General features: G+C 41.2%; 1 protein-coding gene and 1 pseudogene across 1 annotated transcript; both read left to right on the forward strand.

Moving 5' to 3' along the window:
• The first annotated feature begins 18,894 nt into the window (after positions 1 to 18,894).
• Positions 18,895 to 21,455, forward strand: LOC110934194 (annotated as a pseudogene).
• Positions 21,456 to 23,309: 1,854 nt separating this feature from the next.
• LOC118481142 lies at positions 23,310 to 26,329 on the forward strand. Its single transcript, XM_035976313.1, has 5 exons — positions 23,310 to 23,409; positions 23,584 to 24,090; positions 24,179 to 24,316; positions 24,446 to 24,915; positions 25,498 to 26,329. The coding sequence occupies exons 1-5, from the start codon at positions 23,331 to 23,333 to the stop codon at positions 26,113 to 26,115; spliced, it is 1,812 nt and encodes a 603-aa protein (XP_035832206.1). The 5' UTR covers positions 23,310 to 23,330; the 3' UTR covers positions 26,116 to 26,329.
• Positions 26,330 to 27,471: the final 1,142 nt, after the last annotated feature.

Here is a 27,471-nt window from a genome sequence, read left to right on the forward strand (position 1 = left end):
TTAGGAGGATGATGTATTGCTGTTGGATGTGATATGTTTAAAGGATGATGTTAATGCACTTTGGGTGATAAGTGCATGCCTTCCAATTGTTAGGGACTTTATTGTACATGTCTTGAAACTTAGTCCAAGGTTTATCCTTGGACAATTTGTCCAAGTTTTTGTCTAGACTTTTGTCAGGGGTTTGTGTTTAGGCAAAAGTCAGGGTTTTTGATAGTTTGTTTTGTCCGGACTTCTAGTGTGTCATGGAGTCCGTGGTTTGTCTTGTATGGGCTTTGGGCCCTTGTCTCCGGACAATGTGTTGTCCGGAGTTTGTCTTGTATATATACCTTTATGTGGAATTGACAAGACGGGGATTCTTTGTGAAATTCTGTGCACCTTTCTAACCCTAATTATTGTGTGTGTGTTTTGTCTGGCAGCTACTCTGTGTGACGTCATTCATCTTCCTCATCAAGAATACTCTGTGTATTCTTGATTTTTCTCACAGATCTTTGCATTCTAGTGTTTCATCTACAGTGGTTGATCATCAGGTGGATTCCGCACACCTGTTGGTTGCATTAGCTGAGTGAGATCTTGGATTAGGAGGCCTTACAAGTGGTATCAGAGCGGTGTGCTCATACTACTGTAGGTGTTTCTTAGTTTGAAGGTTTTTGTGAGAAAAGTTCAAACTTTGATAAGGTTTAGTGAGTGTTTATTGAGTTTTTGTGTTTTATTCTTGATTCCTTAGTCATTTCTAGTGATTTGGTGATGGATTTTGAGTAGTTTAGTGATTTTAGTGTTGATCTTCATCTGGGTCTTTTACAGAGTTTTCATAGCATTCATACTGTGTGTTTTGGAGATTTTTGAAAGATTCCTTGTTTGATCTTCAAAAATCTTGTCCGTGTTTTAATTCTGTGTTTGTGTTTCCGGGGTATTGGCGAACTAGTGTGAAGTCACACCAGGGAGATAATCCGGAAGCTGGTTCTAAGCATGTCCGAGTTTCAAACTTGGTCCATATTTTCCTTTTTTGGTATAATTGGTCCTAGTTTACCTCTATAGCTTTAGTCCGAGTTTCTTATAAAGGTTTCCAAGGTTTAAGTCCAAGGTTTAAGTTCCAAGGTTTAAGTTCCAAGGTTTAAGTCCAAGGTTTAAGTTCCAAGGTTTAAGTCCAAGGTTTAAGTTCCAAGGTTTAAGTCCAAGGTTTAACTTCCAAGGTTTAAGTCCAAGGTTTAACTTCCAAGGTTTAAGTCCAAGTTTTACCAATACTTTATTTAGTCCGAGTTTTAAATCTTCAGTATACTTGCCGAGTTTAGTATTTGTTTTTAATAGGTCCCAGTTTAAAGTTCTTAGTCCCAGTTTTGTTTTTCTTTAAAGAGAGTCCAAGCTTAATTCCTAAAAGTGTAGTGTCCGAGTTTTTTTTGTTTGTGTTCCATTTCAGGTGGTGATTCGGGTCTGATAATTTCTCAGACATTGCACTCCGTGTTTTCTCTCCGGGTTTTGGACTTAGAAAACTCTCCCAGTGACTATTTTTGCTTGGAAACCTACTGTTAACTTTCTGTTTAAACTCACTGTTTCTTTCACAACTATTTCGAAATGGCAAACAACAATCTGACTGCAATGGTGCAGAACCTCAAGCACAATGCTGAGGTAGGGAGTAACGACAAACCTCCTTTGTTGATAAACGAGCTTGATTTTCCTGAGTGGAAGGAGCGTTTCGAACAGTATGTAAGAGCAAAAGACATCAAGATCTGGTTGTGCATCGTTAAAGGATGTGGAGCTACTCCAGTAAGAACGTTAATGATTGATACTTATTTGGCACTCACCGATGACCAAAGAAAGTTTTATGATTGTGAAGAGAAAGCCATGTCAATGATTACGATGGCTATGACGCAATCTATACTTCATACTTTCCGTAAGAGAAGTAACTCGAAGGAGTTGTGGGATAGCATGATCGAGCGCTATGAGGGAAATGCAATGTACAAGAAACGACGTCTCGAACGATTGAAGACTCAATTCGTTGTGTTTAAAGCTTTAAGGAATGAATCATTCGATGACACAGTGAACTGATTTTATCATCTGGTGAGCGAACTTGATCGTAGTCAAGAGGGTATCTACACTGAATTTGAGAAAGTTGAGAAGTTTCTAAATTGCCTTCCTAGAGAATGGAATATGTACATCGCATTGATTAGAGAAGGTGTTCTCTACGAGGAGCTCTCATTGGAAGAAGCTGTACAAAAACTAAAGGGTTATGCTTGGAATATGGAAGATCAAGCATCAGATTTCGAGAAGATCCAAGATCCTTAGTTATATAAAGCTTCAAAACCGACGGATAAGGGTAGTAATGGAGTAACCGATGTTTCCCTATATTCAGAGAATGAAGTTCCGGCAAGTGAACACGCCTTTATAAGCAACAATGTCAGTTCAAGTGGAACAACAAATTCCAATCAAGGAATGTACTCTTCTAGTGGAGCTCAGAAATCTCAAGCAACAAACTTGAACATTCCAAAGTTAGATGCAAGCTGCTTAAAGTTGATAGAAGAAAACATGAGCCTTTTGGCGTCCTTCATGACTGCCTACGAGAACTTCTGTCTTGGAAAGCTCGTTGAACCGTCAAGTCTCGATGAGGACTTTGACCAGATAGACCAAGACGAAATGGAAGAACTTGATCTACAACTCAATATGGCACTCTTAGTCCGTAGAGCGAAGAAATTTCTGTTGAGAACGGGTAGGAAATTCATAGGAGGTCAGACAAAGACTCGAATGGGAGTCGACATGTCAAAGGTGAAATGTTACAACTGCGGCATCTACGGGCATTTCGCACGTGATTGTCGGAAGCCGAAGATGGAAAGATCTGACAGAGAAAGCAACTCTCAAGGAAACAATTCAAGACCTCACAAAAATGCGTCAACTACTTCAAACTCAAGTGCTCGTCCAAGTGGTTCTGAAAATCTTACACCTTCGACAAACAATGCTATGGTGGCTCAACCTCTACAAAATGTGACTGAGCCTTCGACGTTCGGTTCGTTCATCATCATCTCAAGTCTCACATCATCAGACATCAGATGATTTGGGGATTCATCAAGACATCAATCATCGTTAACGCAGCAGACCAGTAGGGGATTACCATCATCATCGTCGCAACTTACAACAGAACAGCAGGTTACATGTATTGTGTGATTCTGAATAACTGAATTTCTGATTGATTTCATTTGAATGTGATTCTGATTTCATATGTTCGTTGCAGCAGAATAGCAGGGGATCAACATCATCATCGTCGCAACTCGTAGCAGAACAGTAGGTTACAGGCATTGTATGGTTCTGAATAACTGAATTTCTGAATTTCTGATTGATTTCATATGAATGTGATTCTGATTTCATATGTTTTATTGTGTGATTCTGATTGAGTAAACATCAAAGTATAATATGCTATAGTGATTCTGAATTTCTGCTTGATTTCTGTGTGATTCTGATTGATGAATCATATACTATAAAACTTTGTTTGATGTTTGATTTCTGTGTGATTCTGATTGATGAATTTCTAAATGAATGTTTTTGATTAATTTTTAGAAATTATGCCACCCGTTCCTAAATACAAACACCTATACGGCCATCAAAAACGTAAGAAGAGGAAACTAGAGGAAGAGAAAAGAAAGGCGGACGAAGTAAAACAAAACCGAATACACAAGTATGTTCGATACTTTGATCATTTTTACTACACTATTTTTGTTAATTTGTTTTATCTATTTCATAACAATTATCGTAGTATTATGGGTTTTTAGTATATATATATATTCGATTGAATGATTGATGAGTATATATTATATGAAGATTTGTGAATAGGGCCGGCCCAAATTTTTTATCTCGAACAGGGCCAAATTTTTTTTGTTATTTTCGGAGACAGCTCTATATCCGCTGAAAACAATTATATATTATTTTTAACAATATAGATGGTTGGGTTGGGTTGAGTTGTTGGCGTTACACCCAAATTAGAATGAGGATGCCAATAGATTAGAGATAAGCATAATAACCGGTTCCAAACCCGACCCGGTAGACCCGACTTGGAACCAGCTCAAGTTCCTACCCGCTTTATTGAAGAACTGGTCCCGGGTTCAGAAAACCCTTAGGTTCTTATGCGGTTCCACATTTTATAAAATGTCCCGGGTTTTTGAAGTTTTAATTTCAGAAAACCCGGTTCAATATTTTTTGGATTTACCACCCGTTTTTCTATGTGTCGCCGCTTTAAATCCAATTTTAAATATCCCGGGTTTTGAAGTTCTAATTGAGAAAATATATGATAAGTTGGATATCCATGAGGAGAATCCAAGATTAAAAGATAAAATAAAAAAAATTCAACACTTGTTTATCTAAAGTTTATGATCATTATTTAAAGAGTTAATTGCTCGGATGGTCCCTGTGGTTTGCCACTTTTTTCACGTTTAGTCCCCACCTTTTCAAAATAGCATGTTTGCTCCCTGTGGTTTAACAAATTGTTACTCGGATGGTCCCTACACTGGATGGCCATTAAATTATTCAGTTAAGTGTGTGTAAAATGACAAAAATACCCTTACCTTAATCAAACTATAATTAAACATTAAATAAAAAGAAATATATATTAAGTAGGCCCCAGCTGTAACACCCCGTGTTTTCGAATGTCAAAGTCAAAGTACAAGTCAACTTTGACTTCTTTGACTGTTAATGTTTCTTTTTACTTTTTGTATTATGTGGAGTAAGTGTTGTCTAAATGAAATGATCGAATGTTTAATCAATGCGACCGATTTATGACTGTGAATAATAGGAAGTAACAATGCGATAAAGTTAATCAATCAATAATCAAGTTAATCGATTCATCAATCAAACTCGAGACTCGAATTATGCGAACTCTGGTGTTATTATACGTGTGTGTGTGCCTTATGTGTTACTTGTGCGTGTTTACTTATATGTTTGGTGTGGAATTCAAGCGAATCAATCAAAAATCGAATCGAAACTCGAAAAGCAATCGAACTCAATCGAAACCGACATCGAAACGTGAAATGTAGATGCTTGTATGTAGATATAGTGATTGGGACTGAAAGTAATTTGACTAGGAACTCTATCGTATTCGTATCATCACCCATCGAAATCGAAACATCGAAAATCGTCGTGAAATACTCAATTTTGGTCGCGGATCGAACAGGAGGCATCCTGATCGAACAGGCCAGCCGACCGGCTAGCATCTTCCTAGCCGATCGAGCAGCCCATTCGATCGGAGCTCCTGGCCGATCGGCTGCCACTTTCCTCTTTTGGAGCCTATAAATAGGGCTGTCATTGTCACACTTTCTATTTTTGGAAAGCTCTGACCGAACCAGCCTTCTTCTTCACCTTTTCTTAGATTTCTCTCAACTCCGGTAAGTTTTCACTCTAATTCTTGTACGATTTTGATCATTGCATGATTCTACACCTTTCTATCTTTCAAAACTTGATTTCTAACCATGAAATCACCAAGATCTAAGTGTTCTTGGGTGATGTCATCATGGTGTTCTTGAAGAACACCAAACTTTGGCCTCATTCAACCATGAATAGTTTAGACCTGACTGGTTTCCACGTAAACAAACTAAGATTTGTAAGAATCTTAACATTTTTATGAATAATTTCCAATTTTCTTCAACCTTTTACACTCAAAACCTTAAAACCGGTAGAAACGGAGCTTGAACCGGCTAACTAATCATCCTAACAGTTAAGAGGTTCAAGATTCGGATTCTATATACAAGGTTCGCCGATTTCGGGTTAAACGTCGACTTACCGTTCCGAGCAGTTCACCGGCCGGATTTGGGTGATTCCTGTCCGAACCGGTGCAACAAGTAAGAACCCATGTTCTACAGTTTAACTCGCCGTCAAGTTACCTTAAAAGCACGCCGAATAATCAAACAGCCAAGTGTTAGACGAAAGGCCGACCAGGTCAGAAATGCTGGCCGAACGGCTAGGCTGTTCCAAACAGCCCAGCCGATCAGACATACCATCCGATCGACCGGGCCAGTCGATCGGCTAGCACATGGTCTCACACTTTTCAAACTTTACGAAGTATGCTATTGACGAAGTGATGTTCGATTGAGTATGCTACTCGATTGGTAAATATTACTCTTCGGATCATGAGATACTATGCTTCAACACTCAATTGATTTTACAACTCGTTCGTAGTAGGGAATGCCAGCCGATCGAACAGTCTGTTCGATCGAGCGACATCCTGTTGAGAATCACTTCTAAAGTTCCCAGCCAAATTGGTTAAGCCGGCCGATCGAACAGACCGTTCGATCGATCGACCTGAAAGGTAAGGACATTTTAGTGTTCTCACATACTAGAACAAAAACTTCAAAAGTTCAAACCATCATACACAAACACATCAGAGGAAGAAAAAATCCACTCGAATGGCCCAGCCGATCGAGCCTACCGGCCGATCGAACATGACTGTTCAACGGACCTACCAGCCGATCGAACAGCCCGTCCGATCGAACCTGCCGTTCGATCGACCAGTCTATTCGATCCATCCACATTTGTTTACATTTCCACGTTATTCATTGTTGTGCTATCGAACTATTCAGGCTAACCCTACTCTCAGCGCTCCCTTCAATCCATAATCAATCACTGTGAGTATACTCGATCCCTTTTTGCTTTTAGCACTTTTGGGTGTTACATACGTTGCTTATATCAAAACACAAACGATCACACTACTCATACTATTTGAACGCTAACCAATATGCATGTATTACGTGACTTAATGAATGCTTGTTGATTGTGTTTACACGTGGAATGCTGTCTACCTGCCTTAACGACGTAGTACTATAGTTTGGACTCAGCACCCGTTCACACGGGGGTTGTTAAGGACAATTACTTGCATGAATTACGGTGATAATCATGTATTGCGAACCGTCTCAGACGGTCAACCCGCAGTCATTGGTATCGATAGGTCCATGTCGATAATTAACATGCTTCGTTTTCCTCTGTGTACGTGTTGGTTACGCATAAACTATTCAAACTCTATATGCTATATCAAACTTGTATGCTCACCTTTACATTTTATGTATTGACTTTATTTTAACGTATGTGACAGGTGTTTAGAATGCTTACTTGCTCTTCCTGCTGTGAAATCGAGGCTAGGAAAGAGTCTAGAAACCAAGACAATTTGTATTTATGTATTTAAATCTGAGTTGTCGAAACATGTTTTGTTTGGAGGATATCTATGTCTGTAATAACTAAATTTATCTTATGGGTCACGGTATGGGACGTGATATTTAAACTATTCGGTAATAATAGTTGTTATGAAATTTCTTTGAACAATCTGTTTCGCTCAGTGCCGTGCCCCGATGATTCCGCCATCGGTTGGGGTATGACAGGTTGGTATCAGAGCCATAACTATAGGGAATTAGGTTAGACACGACCTAGTCTGGGTCGCTGTCTTAGAGACCTAGACTATAGTTAGGAACCAACAGACCCAGTTCTTGTGCCTTATTCTGCAATTCTTCACTATCACTGCACTCGAATTTTCAATTAAAGTCAGGCGATTCAGTCAGGAATAGGTGTGAAAACCGCAAAATCCTGACTAAATTGACTGACTTATGATGATTTTATCCATTTACTCATGCTTATCCTGACACTTCAATAACATACGAGGAGAATTATACCAAATCAGGAGTGAAATCCCCATTTTGATGAAAATCCTCCTTAGGTTTTCTTAAAACAAGGAAGAAATTGCTAAGCCAAGGGGTGAAACCCTAACCTTGGCAGTTTGTTCTGGACTTTATTTATCTCACCAAGGCCTCGATGGACTCCAACGACCTGAACTCACAAAGTATGACCTAGGGAATACATGTTCAATGCCCAAGAATCGAGGCAAGGACACAAGCCCGAACGTTGAAAGTGACAACAAGTCCGTTGCGAATAGTCGAATCGCTTTGGGTAGTCGATGTCTAGTAGCCGCAGACAATCTACCTCTCGATTTTTTTATGTGTTTCGATTCTGAGAACCGCAGCCGCGTACTCTGATGACTCGTTGATTTTATGTGTTTTTGTGTGCTTTGTCTGTTTACGTGTTTATATTTGGGGCATTATTCGATTTTGCTGTCATTTCGATCAACACACACGACCCGTATTTACTGTTCTATCTCAAATCGACATCCAGTTATCGCAAACCTAGACGATACCACACTACGTTATGCTATACGATTAAGTTAGGCTATGCTATACGATATACTATCCGAACGACACACGAGCTTTGAAGGATAGGTTTCTGTTTTCTGACTGCTTCCGTGATTAAATACCTAGGTACTTATGTGCTTCTGTGTTTTGTGCTCTACGTGCTTGTGTGCTTTTGTGACCTATGTGCTCTAGGTGCTTCTGTGCTCCATGATTATGCGTATCTGTGATCCTGTGCTTATATGTACGTAATTCGACGTGATTCTAAGCTTTGGATAGTAATAGACGTGTGAGGTGAGATTCGATTTTGTTGTGTTGAGTCTCGTGACGATGTCTAATGCAGACCATGTCGTCGTCTGGATCCCGACACCGTCTGACTCGCCAAGAAAAGAGAGACCGACGCCTCGCTGCTATCATCTCCACGCAAGTGGCGAAAGCCATGAGTGAGGTGTATGAAAATGCCAGCAAAACGTCTGAAGAATCCCGAGCTGAAAACCCTAAGGATTCAAGCAAGGCTGCTTTCAGCTTCAAGCAGTTCAAAGCATGTGGACCAAAAGAGTTTACTGGCGAAGATGGTCCTACAGCCATGTTTCACTGGTTCGACTCAGTCGAAGTCACTCTGCGCCAGAGCGGATGTCCTAAATATCTCCGCACTCTCAATGCTACAGGCGTCTTCCAGTCCCGTGCTCTAGACTGGTGGACGGCCGAACGAAACAAGCGCGGAAATGATGCAGCTTACGAGCTAACATGGGAGGAGTTGAAGGCAATTAAGATCGATGAATTCTGCCCTCCTCATGAGCGCCAAAAGCTGGAGGACGAGTTTTGGACCATCAAGCAGAAGGATGGAGACAACGCTTCTCTCACTGCTCGCTTCAAGCAGCTTAGTATCATATGTCCCGATCAAGTCAAGACCTCAGATCAAGCTATCAAGAAGTACATTCGAGCCCTGCCCGACTGTGTAGCCGACTTTGTTCACGCCGCCAAGCCAGCAACGATCGAAGAAACCTAACTACTCGCCGCTGAGATCAATGACAAGCGAGTAAAGTCTGGTTTTTGGGATAAGCAAACCAAGTCTCTGCACCAAGCCACCGCAACACCCACCGACTCATCTGCTCAATCCTCCAAGTCATCGAGAAGAAAGAAGAAGCACAACAACAACAACTCCAGCAACAAGAACTGTGCTGTGACAACCGCTGCTGCTCCTCTACAAGCTGTACCAGCTCAACAGCAGCAACAACACCGCTCAGCTCCAGTGGTCAATGCACCGCCAGCGAAGCGTGCATACACAGGCCCTCACCCACTCTACCCAACGTGTTCGTATCATCACCCGGTGGGTCTAGCCTGTCGCTTTTGCGCTCACTGCAACCTTTACGGTCATTTCACTGCGAACTGTCGTTATGGTCCCCGTCAAGCCCCAGTTCAAGCCACTGTCAACCAAGCCCTACTCCCTGCCCCTCAGCAGCTCAAGCACCAGCAGCCAATGCTCGAGTCTGCTTTGCATGTGGTGACCCTAACCACTTTGCAAATAGGTACCCGAACAAGGTGGTCAAGCAAGAGCCCCAGCAGCACCAACAGCAGCCTCAGCAACAGGAGCAAGCAGCCCATGCCCGAACCTTCAACATCAATGCCCGTCAGGCTCAGGCGGATAACAACGTGGTTAATGGTACGTTCCTTGTGAATGGTATTTATGCATCATGTTTGTTTGATACTGGAGCCGATAACTACTTTGTGTCGTTTGAATTCGAGAAGCTCCTTAGTCGTAAGCGCTCTTATCTGTCCTCGTCATTCAAAGTCGAGGTCGCTACGGGAAGGACTATTGTCGTTAATTCTGTAGTCCGTGATTGTACTCTCGAACTCAACAATCACATCTTTCCAATTGACCTTATTCCAATGCAACTCGGAAGCTTTGATGTCATAATAGGCATGGACTTTCTTCGCGAAAACCATGCTGAAGTTGTGTGCTTCGAAAAGATGATTCGATTCTCGCTCGCGAATGGTGATCTAATGTGTGTGTACGGTGAAACAGCGTCGAAAGGTCTCAAGCTTATGTCATGCGTCCAAGCTAACAAGTATCTCCGCAAGAAATACGGAGCTTTCTTGGCTACCATTGTAGTAGCGGAGAAGGAAAAGAAAAAGAAAGTTGAAGTCAAAGACGTTCCAGTGGTTCGTGAATTTCCTCAGGTGTTCCCTGACGATCTTCCCGGATTACCACCAAGTCGTGATATCGACTTCCGCATCGACCTCATTCCTGGAGCTAACCCCGTTGCCAAAGCCCCTTACCGACTCGCACCATCCGAAATGAGGGAACTCTCGAACCAACTCCAGGAATTACTCGAAAAAGGCTTTATTCGCCCAAGCACCTCTCCTTGGGGCGCGCCAGTCCTTTTCGTCAAAAAGAAGGACGGATCGTTCCGGATGTGCATCGACTATCGGGAATTGAATAAGCTAACCATCAAGAACTGATACCCCTTGCCCCGAATCGACGATTTGTTTGATCAGCTACAAGGCGCATCATGTTTCTCGAAGATCGACTTACGTTCAGGCTACCATCAATTGCGGATTCAAGAGGAAGACATCCCCAAAACCACTTTTCGAACCCGTTATGGCCATTACGAATTTGTTGTTATGCCCTTTGTTCTAACCAACGCACCCGCGGTTTTTATGGACCTAATGAATCGCGTGTGTAAGCCTTATCTTGACCGTTTCGTCATCGTGTTCATCGACGATGTCTTGATTTATTCCAAAACGAAAGCCGAACACGCGCAACATCTACGTTTGGTTCTCGAGTTACTCCAGGGGAACCAACTATATGCCAAGTTCTCCAAGTGTGAATTCTGGTTAGAAGAGGTTCAGTTTCTGGGTCATATCGTGAATAGTCAGGGTATCCATGTCGATCCCGCGAAGATTGAAGCTGTCAAAAGCTGGATTACGCCTAAGAACCCGTCAGAAGTAAGTTCTTTTCTTGGACTAGCGGGCTATTATCAACGATTCATTGAAGGATTCTCCAAGATCGCTGTGCCACTTACCGCTCTTACTCATAAAGACAAGCCTTTTGTGTGGGGAAACGCACAAGAGACCGCTTTTCAAACCCTCAAGCACATGCTGTGCAACGCTCCGATTCTTACGCTGGCCGACGGAAGCGACAATTTCATTGTCTACTGTGATGCTTCTAACCTTGGTCTCGGCTGTGTCCTCATGCAGCGAGACAAGGTTATAGCCTACGCATCTCGTCAGCTCAAGATCCACGAGAAGAACTATACAACCCATGACCTCGAGCTAGGCGCGGTTGTCTTTGCATTGAAGATTTGGCGACACTACCTGTATGGCACTAGGTGTACAATCTACACTGATCACAGGAGTTTACAACACATCTTTAATCAGAGAGAGCTTAATATGCGTCAACGCCGATGGGTAGAACTCCTCAACGATTACAACTGTGAGATTCGTTATCACCCAGGCAAGGCGAATGTGGTTGTCGACGCGCTCAGCAGAAAGAGTTATGTGCTCAGTACCCGAAACATCCAAGCCGAGCACAATCTCGAAACCCTTATCCGTGAAGCTCAACATGCTTGCTTTAACGAGCATACATTGAAGAAAGAGAGGATCTATCACGATGGAGCTCAGTTGGTAAGCAAATCCGATGGGATATTCTATTATCTGGACCGAATTTGGATCCCTAAGCGGACCGAATTGCGAAAGATTATCATGAATGAAGCCCACAAAACCCGGTATTCTATTCATCCCGGTGCAGATAAGATGTACCAGGACCTTCGCTATAAGTACTGGTGGCCGGGCATGAAACGAGATATTGCCCTCTACGTTGGAAGTTGTCTAACTTGCGCAAGAGTCAAGGCTGAACATCAAAGACCTTCAGGCTTACTCGAACAACCGCCGATACCTATATGGAAGTGGGAGAGTATAGCTATGGATTTCATAACAAAACTCCCGCCCACGCCATCAGGTCACGACAGTATTTGGGTTATAGTCGATCGTCTAACGAAATAAGCCCACTTTTTGCCGATACGAGAAGACTACAATGTGGAGCGAATAGCCCAAATCTACACCGACGAGATCATTTGTAATCATGGTACGCCTCGTGACATCATTTCAGACCGTGACGCTCGGTTCACTTCGCGATTGTGGGAAACGTTTCAAGCGGCCCTTGGTACGTCACTTAATCTAAGTACTGCATTCCATCCTCAAACCGACGGACAGACTGAAAGAATGATCCATACTCTTGAAGACATGCTCCGAGCGTGTGTCATAGATTTTGGTGGTGGTTGGAACAAACACCTGCCATTGGTGGAATTCTCGTACAATAACAGCTATCATGCCAGTATCCAAATGGCACCTTTCGAGGCTTTGTATGGTAGAAGATGTCGATCGCCTATTGTGTGGCACGAGATCGGTCACTCGCAACTAACCGGTCCCGAGATTCTACAAGAAACGACTGACAAAATCCACCAGATTCGAGACAACTTGGTGAAAGCTCGGAACAGACAGAAAAGTTACGCCGATAGGAGACGCAAGCCCCTTGAATTTGACGTTGGCGACTACGTACTCCTAAAGGTATCCCCTTGGAAGGGTGTAGTCAGATTCGGCAAGAAAGGGAAACTGGCGCCTCGATATGTTGGACCTTTTAGGATTCTGGAAAGGATCGGAAAAGTCGCCTACAGACTCAAACTACCGGAGGAACTCAGTAACGTCCACCCGACTTTCCACATCTCTAACCTCCGAAAATGCCTTGCTGATCATGACCTAATCGTACCACTCGACGATCTTCAGGTCAACGAAACCTTACACTTCGTGGAAAAGCCTGTCGAAATCATGGATCGCCAAACCAAGCAACTCAGGCGCTCACGCATCCCTATCGTGAAGGTCCGATGGGAAGGGAAACGAGGCGCAGAGTTCACTTCGGAACTCGAAAGCGACATGAAGGCCAAGTACCCACGACTGTTTGAATAAAGATCTGAAACGTCAAATTGGTAAACGACTCACGGTGATGTGCAGCTTCGAGCCTAATTTCAGGACGAAATTCCCTAAACAAGGGGAGGCTGTAACACCCCGTGTTTTCGAATGTCAAAGTTAAAGTCAAAGTCCAAGTCAACATTGACTTCTTTGACTGTTAATGTTTCTTTTTACTTTTTGTATTATGTGGAGTAAGTGTTGTCTAAATGAAATGATCGAATGTTTAATCAATGCGACCGATTTACGACTGTGAATAGTAGGAAGTAACAACGCGATAAAGTTAATCAATCAATAATCAAGTTAATCGATTCATCAATCAAACTCGAGACTCGAATTATGCGAACTCTGGTGTTATTATACGTGTGTGTGTGCCTTATGTGTTACTTGTGCGTGTTTACTTATATGTTTGGTGTGGAATTCAAGCGAATCAATCAAAAATCGAATCGAAACTCGAAAAGCAATCGAACTCAATCGAAACCGACATGGAAACGTGAAATGTAGATGCTTGTATGTAGATATAGTGATTGGGACTGAAAGTAATTTGACTAGGAACTCTATCGTATTCGTATCATCGCCCATCGAAATCGAAACATCGAAAATCGTCACGAAATACTCAAAGTGGGTCGCGGATCGAACAGGAGGCATCCTGATCGAACAGGCCAGCCGACCGGCTAGCATCTTCCTAGCCGATCGAGCAGCCCATTCGATCGGAGCTCCTGGCCGATCGGCTGCCACTTTCCTCTTTTGGAGCCTATAAATAGGGCTGTCATTGTCACACTTTCTATTTTTGGAAAGCTCTGACCGAACCAGCCTTCTTCTTCACCTTTTCTCAGATTTCTCTCAACTCCGGTAAGTTTTCACTCTAATTCTTGTACGATTTTGATCATTGCATGATTCTACACCTTTCTATCTTTCAAAACTTGATTTCTAACCATGAAATCACCAAGATCTAAGTGTTCTTGGGTGATGTCATCATGGTGTTCTTGAAGAACACCAAACTTTGGCCTCATTCAACCATGAATAGTTTAGATCTGACCGGTTTCCACATAAATAAACTAAGATTTGTAAGAATCTTAACATTTTTATGAATAATTTCCAATTTTCTTCAACCTTTTACACTCAAAACCTTAAAACCGGTAGAAACAGAGCTTGAACCGGCTAACTAATCATCCTAACAGTTAAGAGGTTCAAGATTCGGATTCTATATACAAGGTTCGCCGATTTCGGGTTAAACGTCGATTTACCGTTCCGAGCAGTTCACCGGCCGGATTTGGGTGATTCCTGTCCGAATCGGTGCAACAAGTAAGAACCCATGTTCTACAGTTTAACTCGCCTTCAAGTTACCTTAAAAGCACGCCGAATAATCAAACAGCCAAGTGTTAGACGAAAGGCCGACCAGGTCAGAAATGCTGGCCGAACGGCTAGGCTGTTCCAAACAGCCCAGCCGATCGGACATACCAGCCGATCGACCGGGCCAGCCGATCGGCTAGCACATGGTCTCACACTTTTCAAACTTTACGAAGTATGCTATTGACGAAGTGATGTTCGATCGTGTATGCTACTCGATTGGTAAACATTACTCTTCGAATCATGAGATACTATGCTTCAACACTCAATTGATTTTACAACTCGTTCGTAGTAGGGAATGCCAGCCGATCGAACAGTCTGTTTGATCGAGCGACATCCTGTTGAGACTCACTTCTAAAGTTCCCAGCCGATCGGTTAAGCCGGCCGATCGAACGGACCGTTCGGTCGATCGACCTGAAAGGTAAGGACATTTTAGTTTTCTCATATACTACAACGAAAACTTCAAAAGTTCAAACCATCATACACAAACACATCAGAGGAAGAAACAATCCACTCGAATGGCCCAGCCGATCGAGCCTACCGGCCGATCGACCAGGACTATTCAACGGACCTACCAGCCGATCGAACAGCCCGTCCGATTGAACCCGCCGTTCGATCGACCAGTCTATTCGATCCATCCACATTTGTTTACATTTCCACGTTACTCATTGTTGTGCTATCGAACTATTCAGGCTAACCCTACTCTCAGCGCTCCCTTCAATCCATAATCAATCACTGTGAGTATACTCGATCCCTTTTTGCTTTTAGCACTTTTGGGTGTTACATACGTTGCTTATATCAAAACACAAACGATCACACTACTCAAACTATTTGAACGCTAACCAATATGCATGTATTACGTGACTTAATGAATGCTTGTTGATTGTGTTTACACGTGGAATGCTGTCTACCTGCCTTAACGACGTAGTACTATAGTTTGGACTCAGCACCCGTTCACACGGGGGTTGTTAAGGACAATTACTTGCATGAATTACGGTGATAATCATGTATTGCGAACCGTCTCGGACGCTCAACCCGTAGTCATTGGTATCGATAGGTCCATGTCGATAATTAACATGCTTCGTTTTCCTCTGTGTACGTGCTGGTTACGCGTAAACTATTGAAACTCTATATGCTATATCAAACTTGTATGCTCACCTTTACATTTTATGTATTGACTTTATTTTAACGTATGTGACAGGTGTTTAGAATGCTTACTTGCTCTTCCTGCTGTGAAATCGAGGCTAGGAAAGAGTCTAGAAACCAAGACAATTTATATTTATGTATTTAAATCTGAGTTGTCGAAACATGTTTTGTTTGGTGGATATCTATGTCTGTAATAACTAAATTATGGGTCACGGTATGGGACGTGATATTTAAACTATTCGGTAATAATAGTTGTTATGGAATTTCTTTGAACAATCTGTTTCGCTCAGTGCCATGCCCCGATGATTCCGCCATCGGTTGGGGTGTGACACCAACCTTTTTATTTAAATATAATATTTAACCCATTTCCTACCCCCACCCCACCACACCCCAACCCATCTTCTTCACTCATTTACCACCACCACCAAATGACTACAACCATCCATTTACCACCCCCAAACCATCACAACCACCATCCATCTCTACCTCCAAACCACCACTGAATCCACGCCAACCGTGACCACTATATATTAGCATATCACTAGATCTGTTTTCATTTGAGTAACGATGAGAGTCAACTACGCTTATAGGCAAATTCTTTCCTTCTATATTGGTATAATCAATACCAGACTAAAGTTGGTAGTGAAGACCGATCATCTTAAGTTGTGACCTGAATTTGAACTTACCGCCAATCTATACACCACATATGTGACCTAAACTCTTTCCAGGTTCCATCCACCTCAGCATATGTTTGATTATTTTTGCAGCCTCCACAGGAACCCTCCAATTAGCAATCTTTTCTTCTTTTGACAACAACATGTTATCTTGCAATAGTTGTGTATAGACCTCATCAAAATCACTCATTGCTTTTAATCTTTTCACTTTGCGTGTTCCTTTCACGTTTCAATAGTCGTAGTCATGTCTAATTTTTGGGCATCACCTTCCTTTGAGCCAAAAGACGGTTTGTTTCTACCTTTTTTTTTTGGGTTGAAACCTTTTATCCTCACCATCTGAAGTCAACTTCCTTACATTTGAATCAACATTATCTAAACTTTTCAAAGGTTTTCCCCATGATACAGTACTAGTGATGACTTTTCAAAGGTTCCGGATGTAAGTGACCTACAGTGGCGTTAGATGATGATGATTTCAGGCTGATCAACGGTGGCTTTCTGGTGATTTGGGGTGTCGACAGACGGAGATTAAAGTGGTTTCAGTTGGATATAGGTAGTTTCAAGGGGTGTATGGTGGTTGATAGCACGTCTGCGATAATTGTCGATGATATGTTATTCAATTCCGGCAATATTGTCCGACCTCCGATGGCCGGAAAGGGTAGAGGAGGTAGGAGAAAGAGAAAAGGGACTGATGGTTGATGGTGAAGAACAATTGTGGGGCCCACTTGCTTTTTAATGACCTATTAGTTTTTATTTGTTTTCTTTATTAATAATAAAAATGAGGGTAGTTAAGTCATTTCACATAAACTTAACTGGAAAACTAACCTTCATCCATTGAGAGCATGGTTGTAAAACAAGGTTTCCAAGACCGAGTACTCCCCGAGTAATCGCTACAAGGTAGGCTGCCGAGGCGACTTTCTCTAACTCCGCCTAATTACTCGGAATTGATCAAACACGATCAAACTCGGCCAAAATTGGATCGAGTAGGTCAATTCGGACCGAGTTTGACTTAAAAATAATCAAACATAATTTATATGACTATCATATTAAATAATGAATATCATTTTCACTTATTTTATTATAAATAGTAGTAAATTTATGTTATTAGACATATATTTAATTTCCAAAAATTATTTTTTTGTAATTTAACATGTCCGAGTACTCCCCGAGTACTCTCCGCCTATGCCGAGTACTCTCAACTACCCGGTCGACCGACTAGGGAGCGCCTAGCGACTTTTGCAACCATGATTGAGAAGACTACCCGAGTAACAATTTGTTAAACCACAGGGAGCAACCTTGCTATTTTGAAAAGGTAGGGACAAAACGAAAAAAAAATGGGGAAAACATACTACTAATTTGTTTGAGTCTCGGTCGTCCGCCTCTAGTAGTACGACTACGATTGGAGACCCAATCATAACAATGTTGAATGTCGTTAGGGATGAAACGACTAAACAACAGAGGGATAACGCCCCATCAAGTGAACTCGGTAGATATAAAGAAACAAATTATTCGCGTACTATGACCGCCGAGGAATATAAAAAGTTTGATATTTTGTCATGGTGGAAGTCAAAGAATCGGAATTCCCGATTCTAGCCACCATGGCTCGTGATATACTAACGGTTAGTATCGGTTCCAGTAATTATGGTCTAAAACCGGGTAGGAACTACCAACACTCATACAAGAACCGGATACGATTAGGAACCGCTTCCGGGTATTTAAAAAAAAAAAAAAAAAAAAAAAAAAAAAAAGCCGATATGCCAGTCTCTACTACGGATGAGTAAACTTACTGAAACCGAAAAAAGAAGTAGAAATAATAAAATACTCTGATCATAATCAAAAGATTTGTTTCCGTGAATAAACGCAAATCAATAGGATCGCTGGTATTAATGTATACATTATTTATTCCATAAATAAAAGATATGTTTCCGTATCTGTATTCTAGTTTGTGCCTAAGTTTTCCTTCCCAACGGTTTCACCTTCTTTCTTTCCAAACAACACCCTCATTCCACTTCCCTCGATTTCTGATTCATCATTTATTATTCACATCAGGTAAACGTCATCTTCTAATGGTACGACGTTTCATGGCCATCATGCATGTTGTATTGTTTATTTTCATTAATTTAGCACTTGGTTCACTATGTTAGTCTTACGTTAATTTCAGTAGTGGGTAATTTGTGAGTATTGGGTTTACTATTTTGGTGACAGGTAATGCGACATATAAAAGGGTATGTTCTTGTTTTAGTTATAAATTGTCTATGAAACATTGTCTTGATCTCGTTCTCTAATTATTTTGGTCTACTGGAATCATCATTCTGTTTATCTCAATCCAAGTGGTACATATCATCTTATTTCAGTTTTTCTTGTATGTTGAAACTAGTGTTTTCAGTCGGGATACGGTAGTTATTTTGTTTTCAGTTGATTTCTTCATTCATTTGTTTACCAAGGATCGGGTTTTAATCGTAGCAAGTTGTATTTCTGTAGGTGGACATGAGCTCTCACGTTCCTCAAGGATCGGGTTATTCAGACAATGGTGTTATAGGAAATTCAAATACTTTAAGCAATACAGGTTGTTTACCTCAGCGTGTTGTAGAAATTAAAGAGAAACTTATTAAGGGGACGGTTGAGTGTATGATATGCTATGACATGGTGAAGCAATCAGCCCGGATTTGGTCATGCTCCTGCTGCTTTTCGATTTTTCATCTGCATTGTATTAGAAAGTGGGCTGGGGCACTATCTGCTGAAGGGTGTAACTGGGGATGCCCTGGGTGTCGATCGGAGCAGCTTATGTCCTCTAAGGATATCCGTTATCTTTGTTTTTGTGGAAAGAGGCCGGATCCTCCTCGGGATCCGTATCTCACGCCACATTCTTGTGGGGAACCTTGTGAGAAGGAGATTGATTCTAGTTCTAGTTGTCCTCATCGTTGTGTTCTTCAATGCCACCCTGGACCTTGCCCACCTTGTAAAGCGTTTGCTCCACCAAGAGTATGTCCCTGCGGCAAAAAGGTCCTCACTTTAAGATGCTCTGATCAGAATTCTGTTTCTTGTGGGCAGCGTTGTGGTAAACCTCTTGAGTGTCTACGCCATTATTGTGACAAGATATGTCATGTGGGTACTTGTGATTCTTGCGAGGTCCTCCTCAGTGATGCGTCATGTTTCTGTAAGAAAAACACAGAGACGGCTGTTGTTTGTGGTGAGATGATGGTGAAAGGAGAAGTAAATATAGGGGAAGACGGTATCTTTTCATGCAATTTGCCCTGTGGAAAGCCCCTTGCTTGTGGAAACCATGTCTGTAAAGAAGCATGTCATCCTGGTGTTTGTTGGGAATGTGATTTGTTGCCAGCAAGGGTTAAAACATGCTCTTGTGGTAAAACCTCGTCCTTACAGGAGGAACGGCGCAGTTGTTTGGATCCAATACCGACCTGTCCGCAGATTTGTGACAAACCCCTCCGGTGTGGGTTACATGGTTGTAAAGTGACATGTCATCCAGGGCCATGTCCACCATGCCAGGTACTGGTTACTCAAAAATGTCGTTGTGGTTCAACCTCTCGCTCTGTGGAATGTTTCAATACGACCATGGAAATAGACACGTTCACATGTGACAAACTTTGTGGGCACAAGAAGAACTGTGGTAGACATCGTTGCAGTGAAAAGTGCTGCTCTTTTTCAGATTCAAACAATGCTGCTGCTCACCCACACTTCTGTTCCAAACCTTGTGAGAAGAAGCTAAGATGTGGGCAGCATGACTGTAGATTATTGTGTCACAGCGGCCACTGTCCCCCTTGCCCCGAGATAATTTTCACTGACCTGACATGTGCTTGTGGAAGATCTTCACTTCCCCCACCACTAGCTTGTGGTACGCCGCCTCCTTCTTGTCAACACCCTTGCTCAATTCCTAAACCATGTGGTCATGTGTCATCTCACAGCTGTCATTTTGGGGATTGTCCGCCTTGTTTGGCTCCTATACCAAAGGAATGCATCGGGGGACATGGTGTTCTCAGAAACATACCGTGCTTTTCAAAAGATATCAGATGTAAGGATATCACATGTAATAAACCATGTGGAAAAACAAGAAAGTGTGGAATGCATGCTTGTTTGAGGACTTGCCACTCGGCTCCATGTGATTCTACCATCGGTGCTGTTAAGGCTTCATGTGGTCAAACATGTCGTGCACCACGTAGAGACTGTAGGCACACATGTACATCGCCTTGTCACCCTGATGGCACATGTCCAGATGTAACGTGTCAGTTTCCTGTCAAAATAACATGTGGTTGTGGTAGAATAACTACAACTGTTCCTTGTGATGCTGGCGGCAACACTAGCGGTTACGATGCTGACTATGTTCTTGACGTATATGCAATCTTGAAATTGCCACTTCAACGAGTTGAAGAAAAAGGCACAAAGATCCCACTTGGACAGAGGAAGCTCATGTATGTGTGATGATGAATGTGTAAAAACTGAGCGTAAAAAAGTTCTTGCAGACGCTTTTGGTGTGATTAACTTAAATTTTGCGGAGAATCCTGATGTGTTGGGGGACTTGTTCAGACGCGATCCAAAGTGGGTTTGGGCAGTGGAAGAGAGATGCAAGACGTTGGTGGTTGGTAGGGGTAGAGGTGGTGTGAAGGTGCATGTGTTCTGTCCAATGTGGAAAGAGAAGAGAGACGCAGTGAGGGTAATTGCCGAGAGATGGAATCTGTCTATAAGCGCTGCTGGAAGGGAGCCGAAAGGGTTCATTGTTGTTCATGTTACTCCAAAATCTAAGGCACCCGGTCAGGTTATTAGTGCGAAAGGGTTACATACGCTAACACTGAGTTTTGATCCTTTGGTAGACATGGATCCGAAGCTAGTAGTGGCTTTGTTTGATCAGCCAAGTGATGCAGATGTAAATGCTTTGGTATTGAGGTTTGGCGGGGAATGCGAACTCGTGTGGTTGAATGAAAAAAACGCATTGGCGGTGTTCAGTGATCCAGCTAGAGCTGCAACTGCTATGAGGCAGTTGGCTCATGGGTCTGTCTACTATGGAGCCACTGTTGTAAACACTGGCACAACATCATTATCATTATCATCGTCTGGTAATGCATGGGCTTCTTCCTCTGCAGCAAATCCATGGAAGAAAGCTGTTGTGCAGGAGAGTTCATTGAGTGGTGTTGCAGACACAGAAACAACACCAACAACAACAGTATGAATGGCAAATTTAAAACTCTGCTTCTAGTTGTTTTAAACATATTATTTTTATGATGGTTTTTCAACTTCTAATGATGTTTAAGGCCATTTTATTAATATATATGATATTTATGTGATGATGGTTCTGAGCTGAGGTAGATGGTTGATTAGAGAGTGACTACCGATTCAATGGTTTGTAGTAATATTTTTTACATATCTATTGTCAAATTAATATCTTAGAGTCTGAATATATAAAATTTTGTGAGTTACATTACTGAGAGCCATTCGCTTAATCTTTTACTTGAAAAATCAAATCAAAGCCCTATCTAATAAACTAGTGGATGATGTTATATGATTCAGTCGTTAACTTGGATCCATTCAATTCGTGTACGGTTTCCTTTGTAATAAAATATTAATTGTTTACATTTTGTTGTTTATAAATGGCATGCCAGCTTGACTTGCTAAACGCGTTTGTTAGGTGAAAGACAATAGAAGATGGGGATGCAGTTCGATAAAAATAGTATGATATAAAAATTGAAGGTGAGAGCATCTTCAATGGAATTCTAATAGAAAAGCTTTTACTAATTCTAGCTATTTTTTATTTTACTTTTTTGCAATATTAAAATCGAAAGTCAGAGCACCTTCAATGAAATTCGGATGGACTTTTTTTTTTTTTTTTTTTTGTATAAACATTTTAGCAAAACCTTATCCTCCGTTAATGTACATATTGTAAAATAACCAAGCCTTACTTACCATCCAATACCTTCACAAGTGTTTCTATTTATGTAACATGTTTTCCCTACTCTAACCAGTTCTTTTGCGAAAATGCAGAGTAGGGGAGTCAACATTATATCCAAGTTCGCCCGACACCCCGGACTTCACGCACGCAGGAATGAGAGACGGAATGAAATGGATGATTGCAAGAGAATGGAGAAAAGGGAGTTTGGTTGGTCAATGGAATGGAATCACCAATTCCAAAACGCATTCCATTCCCTCAAAATCATTTCGTCCACCCTCATGTTTTTTTTTCATTTCATCCCCTTTTGCACCATTCATCATCAACACCACAACCCACCACCGTCGCCACAACCAACCACCACCACCGATGCCATCGCTGCCACCCGCAACCCGCCACCCCGATAGCCGCCGCCACACACCCGCCACCGTTACCACTAACCGCCAATGCCATTCGCTGCCGCCACCCACCACCATTGTCGATTCCACCGCCGCTGCCGCCACCTCCGCCGCCACCTCCGCCGCCACCTCCGCCGCCACCTCCGCCGCCACCCACCACCAACGGCCGCCGCCGCCGCACCACCACTCGCCGCCACCACCAACAACCATCGTCGCCACCGCCACCTATAACCACCCACAATCACTACCACCGATCACCACCACCACTCACCGCTAATTTTATTCCTTCGTTTTTCTTGCCACGTACAAAACATTACAAAATACAATAATAATTCATTCCATTTACACATGGTAACCAAACTAGAAATGGAATGGTAATGATCCATTGCATTCCCTCGTCCATTCCATTATCTTGTCCATTCCATTTCCTCTTCTATTCCATTACCCCATACCAAACAGATATAGTTGTCCTATTTTTAGCTTTATAAGTCTATGTTAATATATTGTAGAAAAAAAAGCAAGTGGATTATATTGGGTTAAAAATCCAACTCTATATAAGTTCACGTCTAGCTCCACATTCATGAGGCACAATATAAAAGTGAGAAAGAAAGATTTATTTCCCACGAAGACATTCAACTTAGAGAACTAGCTAGTCATACAATTTCAGGTATGTTCAAAAGTCTCCTTGTGCTGTCATGCTACACAGTACTTTATAGTTATTATTGATATGAATGTGCAGGTAAACAAGCTTACGTCTGAGGAGATGGCAACCCACACAACCGTTACCGTGCAACTGCCACAAGCGTCAACAGACAATCATCCATGTGTAAATCTATTATATAGTAAGTGCAGTCGTACAAGGAGTCATGCATGCCTTTCTTTTCCTTAAATTTTCCATAATTACTGCATAACATTTATCAATGCTTAGATTTTAGAACTTTAGAATGATTGATTTTCGCACTTAACTAACTTTTGAAGTATAGAACATTGACATGAATAATACTGGAATTGCGTAGGAGGAAGAAGAGAAGGCTACCTTGATACCATTGTTCCACTGTATAGAGCATCAATAGAAGGAAACTGGGAAGTTGCAAAAGACATCCTTCAGGGCGATGGAGAATTGGTAAAGTATAGAATTACTGAAAATAATGAAACGCCACTTCACGTTGCAGCAGCAGCGGGCCATAGCACCAAGTTTGTGGGAAATCTTGTGAACATGATGAATGACGTGGATGACTTTAAACTGCAGAACAGAGATGGAAATACAGCCTTTTGTTTAGCAGCTATCTCAGGAAATGTTAGCATGGCTAAAATTATGATTGAGAAGAAGAAGCTGGAACTGCGCTTAATTTGTGGTAGTGACAAAATGAAACCACTCTATCTGGCTGCTTTTCATGGAAACCATGATATGGTGAATTATCTCTATGGTCTTTTTATATCCAATAGACAGATGGGTACCTTGGATTGGACAAATGATGACATGGATAACGTTTTGTTGAAATGTGTCCAGGCTGGCATCTTTGGTATGCAATCTTTATTAAATTTATGTTAATTAAGAGGGTCACAAGTACGTCTATTCTTGATTTTAGTTTCTTCTTCATGAACTGTTAGATGTTGCCCTAAGAATACTAGAGAAGAATAAAGAACTTCCTCAAGATAAGCATGCATGGAATGTGCTACAGGTATTGGCTCGAAATCCTGCAGCGTTTCATGTTAGAAGTTGGCCTATTATCCGTCAGATCACATCAAGTAAGCATCCTTCAAAGAACATTCAACTCCTTTTAGTGATTACTTTTTGTTATATATAAAATTATGTAATTATGTGTAAATTGGATTTTGGTTCATCTACTTGGTTTCTTATTTGATTGTTACTTGTAGCTTTGGCGTTGATTGGTTTGGTGACCAGACCGGAAAGTAAAGCCACAACATTACTGAAATTACTTTGGGGAAGGATAATGGAAAGGTCTAAGAAGGTTATTGATGAAATACTCAGAGGCCCCATGGTTGTGGAAAATAATAAGGAAACATACCCATCTCAAATTCTATTTATTGCTGCAGAAATAAACAACACTAAATTTTTGGTTGAGCTGATTCGTGAGTATCCTGATCTTATATGGAAGAGAAATGATGATGGACAAACAATCTTTCATATTTCTGTTTCTCATCGCCATCACAATATCTACAGTCTGTTATATGATATTGGTTCAATTAAGGATCTGATAACTCCTATTACGGACCATCAAGGCAATAATATCCTTCATTTAGTTGGACAGAATCCGGAGAAAAATGCTTATGAGGACTGGGTGGCTGCTCCTTTTCAGATTCAAAGTGAATTCTTATGGTACAAGGTATACACCAGCTTTCAAAGCTTTCTTCTTAGGTTGTTTGATATGTTAATTTTTTAATGGAAAACTCGTAATTGGTTTTTCGTAGTCGCGGTTGGGATTTGAACCCACATCACTTTGTATACACCTTGATACCGCTAGACCAGAGTTTGCTAGTGTTAGCCATATTGTTCCATAGTATATTTTTTCTTTATTTTTTTTGTATGTTTCCTTTCATTATTTTCTAACTGAGCTTCCCTGAATACTCTGTACTTACGTATTTGTGCAAAAGTATAAGAGCATCTCCGGTGGTTTTAACCGGTGGTATATGTTGCGGCCGATGTGGAGGAGAAAGGGAGGAAGAAATCCGTGGAGACGAGTGCCCACAGATGGCAACTACTGTGATAGAAGGACGGAAAGATGGTGCGTCCATGAAAGAGGGGTTTATCTGCGCAGTTGTGGCGATCGTCTTTGAGACGCTCATGTGATGAATTAGTGAATGAATAATTGTGTTTTCTTGTTTATCGATTGTACTTGTATTCCTTGAAGCTTGCAAATTCATATAGTCATTAATCATATGCGTTTATTTATGTGTCTTAATTGCAGGAAGTAGAGGAAATAGTCCCTCCTCCTTGTAGAGAAGTAAGGAATGCAGAAGGAAAAACACCCGAAGAACTATTCAAAGAGAGCCACAAGGATCTAGTTATCCGTGGTATGCAGTGGATAAATGAAACAATTAATCAATCCATGGTGGTAGCTGCGCTTGTATGCACCATAGGATTTACAGTAGTTTTTTCAATTCCTGGTGGATATGATCAAAACAACGGATTACCTATACTCCTCCAAGACAGACATTTCATTGCTTTTATAGTAATGGATGCCATATCCTTTATCTTGTCTACAAGTTCGATCCTCACATTCCTATCCATCGTCCTTTCTCGTCACCAACGGAACACCGAATTAATGCTTCAAAAATGGGTGATTGGTCACTTAGCACTTTTGACCTCTATACTTGCCATAGTCGTTGCTTTTGGTATCAGCTTTTTCATTCTATATCGTAGCGCATATAAAAGCACAGTGCCATTCATAGTCTACCCAAGTGTTATCATACTGGTGTGTTTATACGTCCCTGTGTACTTCTCTCTTTACACGGACGCGATTAAGGCAATATATAGTCGCAGGTATCTCTTTAGGGCAAAACATATGCTCTACCGTAAAATCTAAAGGTCTAAATGTTTTTGTTAAGATTAGATTTGAATTTGAAGTTCCATGAGAAGATAATTCTCATGGTCATCTGTTACCAATTTACTGATGTTTATGCGAATATTATTTATTTTTATTTCTTTTGTAAGTTTGTATGTGTTGGGGTACTCGTGCTATCAATGCAGATTCTCCTTGTATTTTTTATCTTGGTTCTTCGATTTATCTACTAATTTCAGATGTCTTGTTTTCATGAGGTGAAAGATGGAGTAGAGTAGTGATGTGACGCTGAAGTGGCACAAAATCAAAAATGATGGGTACATCCATAGCCTTGTGGCCATTCTAATGATTGTGTTTCCACTATCGCCTCCGGAAACAATTGATAAACAAAGAAAAAAAACTGCAGGCAACAATCAAAAGTGTGAGGAACTACTCACAACGGCTTTTTTCTATTTATTGACTCAAAATAAAACAACGTATTACGTAAACCTCTTCTCAAAGTTGTCTCCTAAAATCAAATAAATTTGGCCTCGTCTCTTAAAATCATATAAAAATTTTGGCCCTTGAGGAGATGCGAAATTTTGGCCCTACCCGTAAATCGACATATAATATAAACTCATCAATTATTCAATTACATATATAAAAACTAAAAGGGAAAATGTCTAACCAAGTTTGTTATCTGTTTCAATTAACTCAATACAACTTTTTTTGTCCCTTTAAATTAATTAAACTTTAATTTAGTGTTTTAATGCTATGCAATTACCAGGTCATCAGGTTATATGTTTTTTCTTTTATTTGTTATTTTTTCTTTTAATGCTTAATCAGATATTATTTAGATTATGTAGATTTATAAATTCAAAAATGTATATTAAACCCTACCAACAACCTGACGAATGACGATGTTTCAGAACCCCTCCGACGACCCAACCTTGACCTCCGACGACATAGGGCCGACGACCAATCGACCCTTTGTTTCAAACTCTCCTGACCGACCCTCTATTTCAGACTCTTCGACGACCGACCTTCAACGAGGACGATGACCAGCAACCTTTGCCGAAGACGGTTTCTTTCTTCGTGATCTCATACCTGTGTGTTTTTATGATTGCTTTTTTCATTTTGATCAATTATTCTTTTCGATTTTGTTCTGGATTTGTTAAATTATTCGTTTTCTGTTTTGGACTGCTTTTTGCGTTTCACATTTATTGGTTCCCGGAGATAGTTAATGTGTTGGTAGTGGCTAGGAAAAGAAGAAGTGATGATTAATGATTTTTTCGTTTCATGTTTACTGGTTCCATAAGAAAAGTTTGATCAAGTGAATAATTGATGTTTTAGGAGGATGATGTATTGCTGTTGGATGTGATATGTTTGAATGATGAAAAT

Source organism: Helianthus annuus, chromosome 1 (genome assembly GCF_002127325.2).
Source record: "Helianthus annuus cultivar XRQ/B chromosome 1, HanXRQr2.0-SUNRISE, whole genome shotgun sequence".
Classification (NCBI taxonomy): Eukaryota; Viridiplantae; Streptophyta; class Magnoliopsida; order Asterales; family Asteraceae; genus Helianthus; species Helianthus annuus.

Excerpts from the sequence above, each read along its gene's own strand:
- LOC118481142 (XM_035976313.1), top strand. The coding sequence starts at position 23,331 with ATGGCAACCCACACAACCGTTACCGTGCAACTGCCACAAGCGTCAACA. Across the intron at positions 24,091-24,178 it reads TGTCCAGGCTGGCATCTTTG|ATGTTGCCCTAAGAATACTA; the intron begins GTATGCAATCTT and ends ATGAACTGTTAG. Across the intron at positions 24,916-25,497 it reads GTGAATTCTTATGGTACAAG|GAAGTAGAGGAAATAGTCCC; the intron begins GTATACACCAGC and ends TCTTAATTGCAG.